Raw genomic sequence first — 3,365 nt, forward strand, 5'->3', positions numbered from 1 at the left:
GCCGGCATCTAGCAGGGAGGATGCAGATGCAACCAGCTAAACTTTTTCAAGCTGTGCCAAGCGAGTAGGAGAAATACGGTGGCCGATGTGAAAACCTGAATGCGCGAAACACAAAAATTTGTATTTGTCGTATTAAGGCATTATTGATGCAGTGGTGCACTCTGGATCAACCCGTGTGCGTCTGCAGGTGGAACACAGCACCCCCCTCACAGAACATAAAACTTAGAAGTTGCACAAACTGAAAAGTTAAAAGAAAATCTCTGGGGGAACAGCAGTTCAATGCACAAGAAATATTTATTTTCTTATTTTATGCTTTACGTCTTGCCGGGTGGATGATGGCACCACGGCACTGTTCAGAAGTGTTCTGAAGACTCTTCAGAGTCCACAGACACGTCATCCAAACTGATAATGGACAGGGAGTCACGGGGGAAAACGTACTCATCCATGTTGGGGAGCCCGGACAACACACAGCAGCTCACGGCACTGCGGCAAATATCCATGTGACGAGCCTCCGTCCACTCGTCATTCGTTGCGTCGTAGTACTCGACTTTACTGTAGAAGGAGCGGCCGTTATGGCCCCCAACCACATAGATCCGGTTGTTGAGCACTTCGATACCAAAGAAGCTGCGGGAAGTCAACATAGGGGACACTTGCCGCCAGGTGTTGCTCCTAGGGTTGTAGACCTCTGCGCTGCTCTGATGGACGGAGCCATCAAAACCGCCAACCTTTTGGGAGGAAAAGTGAAAATGAAGGGTGAGACGTTTGAATTGAGATTTAACCAAATTCTTCGCCAAAAGAGAACGCTCATCTGAGTCTAAAAACAACCGCTGACCAAATCTCTTCATACGTCACACAGTTAGTGTGTCACTGTTTCATGTACTTACTGCGTAGACATGGTCTGCATATGCAACGATGCCAATTCCAGTGCGCCGGCAGGTCATTTGGCTGATCATTGTCCACTGGTTGGTCTCTGGGCTGTAAAATTCAACCGTTTGCAGAGAGTCGACCCCATTGAAACCGCCACAAATGTAAATCTGGGGAGAATCAGAGGGGGGTTGCTGAATACCTTTAGTCTGACAGTACTCTCTGGCCAGTTACTTCAACACAGCCTCAACCAGAAACACTAATTGCGGACCTTGAACTTACAATTTGGTTATTTTCACAACATCGCAGTCTCGTTTCAAACAGGTAAAAAAATCAAATTGTTCCCGTCACCATCGTACTGTTTCTCTTGAATTACTCTAGTTCACTTCACCCACCTTGTTGTGGAGCGTCGTGCTGCTGGCGTCACTCCTACGATCGTGCATCGGCGCGATGAGACTCCACTGGTTGGTCTCGGGCCTGTAGCACTCTGCGGTGCTGAGTCGTGAGTGCCCGTTATAACCTCCCATGGCGTAGATGCACTCGCCTAGCACAGCGACGCTCACGTAGCATCGGCGGTGGTTCATGGATGCCGCCTCGTGCCAGGTGCGCGTGCTCACGTCAAACCTGCGCACGCTGTTGGAATGTTCGACCTTGTTGAAGCCGCCGACGCAGTAGATGCTCCCGTTGAGGACGGCGGTGCCGTGGTAGGCGCGAGGACTCTCGTCTTGGTCTGTCACCAGCATCCAGAGGTCGGTGCTGACGTCGTACGACTCGATGCTGTTCGTTGGATTGATGCCGCTCCAGCCCCCAATGGCCAACAGGATGGCGTTAGGCAGGCGAGGGCGGGGGAGAGGGCTGTGGAGCTGCGACACAGAGGGTCTGAACCTCATGATGGGACTTAGGATTTCGATGGCTGAACTGACCATTTCCAGGCACTCAGCGTTGTTTTTCACCAGCTCATTGGACATCACGTTCAACCTCACGTAGTCGTTACTCGTCAACACCAGTCGCACCTACACAGAGAAAAACAGGACACAATCTTTCAATTGAACTCAATGGCCTGTACTCGAGTCCAGTGTCCAGACCTCTGTTGCTTTTCTGTAATCATTTTACCTGTGACTAATATTCACATTTATACTCTTGAATATTCAAAACTCAGATACCATTTTTAAACCCTTTTAGATGGTGACATTCTATATTTTGGTGATTCTCAATACTTTTCTTTAAAATCTCCAAACCAACTATGTGTTAGTTGGCCTCTTGATACTCAGACTTTCTCTGCCTGACTGTGGTACCAAGCCCATTTGTTCCTACTAAAGACATAAATCTTTTACTCACTTTAACTCTTAACCTTGAATTAGACTATGGTGGTTTAATTGATCGCCACTGCAATTTAGGATAACACCTTCAGCCAAATGCTGAAGAGGCAAGTCTAAACTAAATCTGGTGACAGAAGGTTAACATACCCTAGAGAAGAGCACTGCGATGTGTGCTTTTCGCACTTCGGGTTCGTGGGCGATCCAGCGAAGGATGGCCTCGAACACCGCGCTCTCTTTGCTCACATTGAGGTCGTCTCTATCGAGGATGTCGGCGAGTTGCTGCACGGAGAGCTGCGGGAACTCTTCGGACAAAACCACCTTCTCAAAGTGATCAACGATGAAGTGGTAGGCCTTGAGCCGCAGCTCGGGGGACAAGCAGGTGTCGGTGACCTGAAAGATGCCGATGCAGTTCTTTGGGCAGAGCTGCTCGCCCAGGAAGTCGCGGCAAGTTTGCACCACGCCCATGACGTTGAGCTGATCGGCTGCCAGCAGCAGCTCCTGCACGTTTTCCTCCGTCACGGAGACCAAGCCAGTGTACGCAAACTCAATGATGAACTGCATCATGTCCGGAGACAGGCCGGGTATGTGGAAGACCTTTTTGTCTTGAGGTGGCTGACTCCAGAGATCCCTGCGGGTCAGAATAAACACAGAGCAGAGGATTGGAAACAGACTTCAGATTTTCATTCTCATTGTCTCATTGATAACAATCATAAAGTTTTTAAGTAAGCATTCACAAAATCAACATACTACACCATTTTGCATTAAAGGGAAATTGTACGTAAACCGCCGGACATCATTCCGAGTGTAACTAGCAGTAAGAATGTCACTGTCAAATAAATGTCACAAATATGTAATATTACATTTTGTATGCTATTTTTGTTTTCTTTTGTAATCTCTCTGGAGCCGTTTCATCACCATCTACAATTCATCTTGTGCAGCAGTGAACAGCTTCTTCCTTCAATTTGTGTGTCGAATTATCCATCTCAAGTGTTTGTAATTACTTTTTTTTGTTGAATTTAGTCACTTTTCTGAACACAAATTACTCAATACTAATCTGCTTAAAAGCACATTACTATGGACCTGAGAGACTATTGTAGCTGATATATTATATCTTCTCCTCTCTGTCAAACTTGTCACAAATGCTCCATGAACGTATGTAATTCATCACATATCGTGATTAGT

The 3,365-nt window shown here is 47.2% G+C and overlaps 1 protein-coding gene across 1 annotated transcript; it reads right to left on the reverse strand.

Moving 5' to 3' along the window:
• Positions 1-275: 275 nt before the first annotated feature.
• Positions 276-2,782, reverse strand: LOC116378007 (kelch-like protein 10). The gene is made up of 4 exons (XM_031839802.1): positions 2,331-2,782; positions 1,260-1,877; positions 885-1,034; positions 276-725 (listed from the first exon to the last, which is right to left on the reverse strand). Exons 1-4 carry the CDS (start codon positions 2,745-2,747, stop codon positions 354-356), a joined length of 1,557 nt encoding a protein of 518 aa, XP_031695662.1. The 5' UTR covers positions 2,748-2,782; the 3' UTR covers positions 276-353.
• Positions 2,783-3,365: the final 583 nt, after the last annotated feature.

The sequence above is a fragment of the Anarrhichthys ocellatus genome, unplaced genomic scaffold, assembly GCF_004355925.1.
Source record: "Anarrhichthys ocellatus isolate YVR2014 unplaced genomic scaffold, GSC_Weel_1.0 scaffold1952, whole genome shotgun sequence".
NCBI lineage: Eukaryota > Metazoa > Chordata > Actinopteri > Perciformes > Anarhichadidae > Anarrhichthys > Anarrhichthys ocellatus.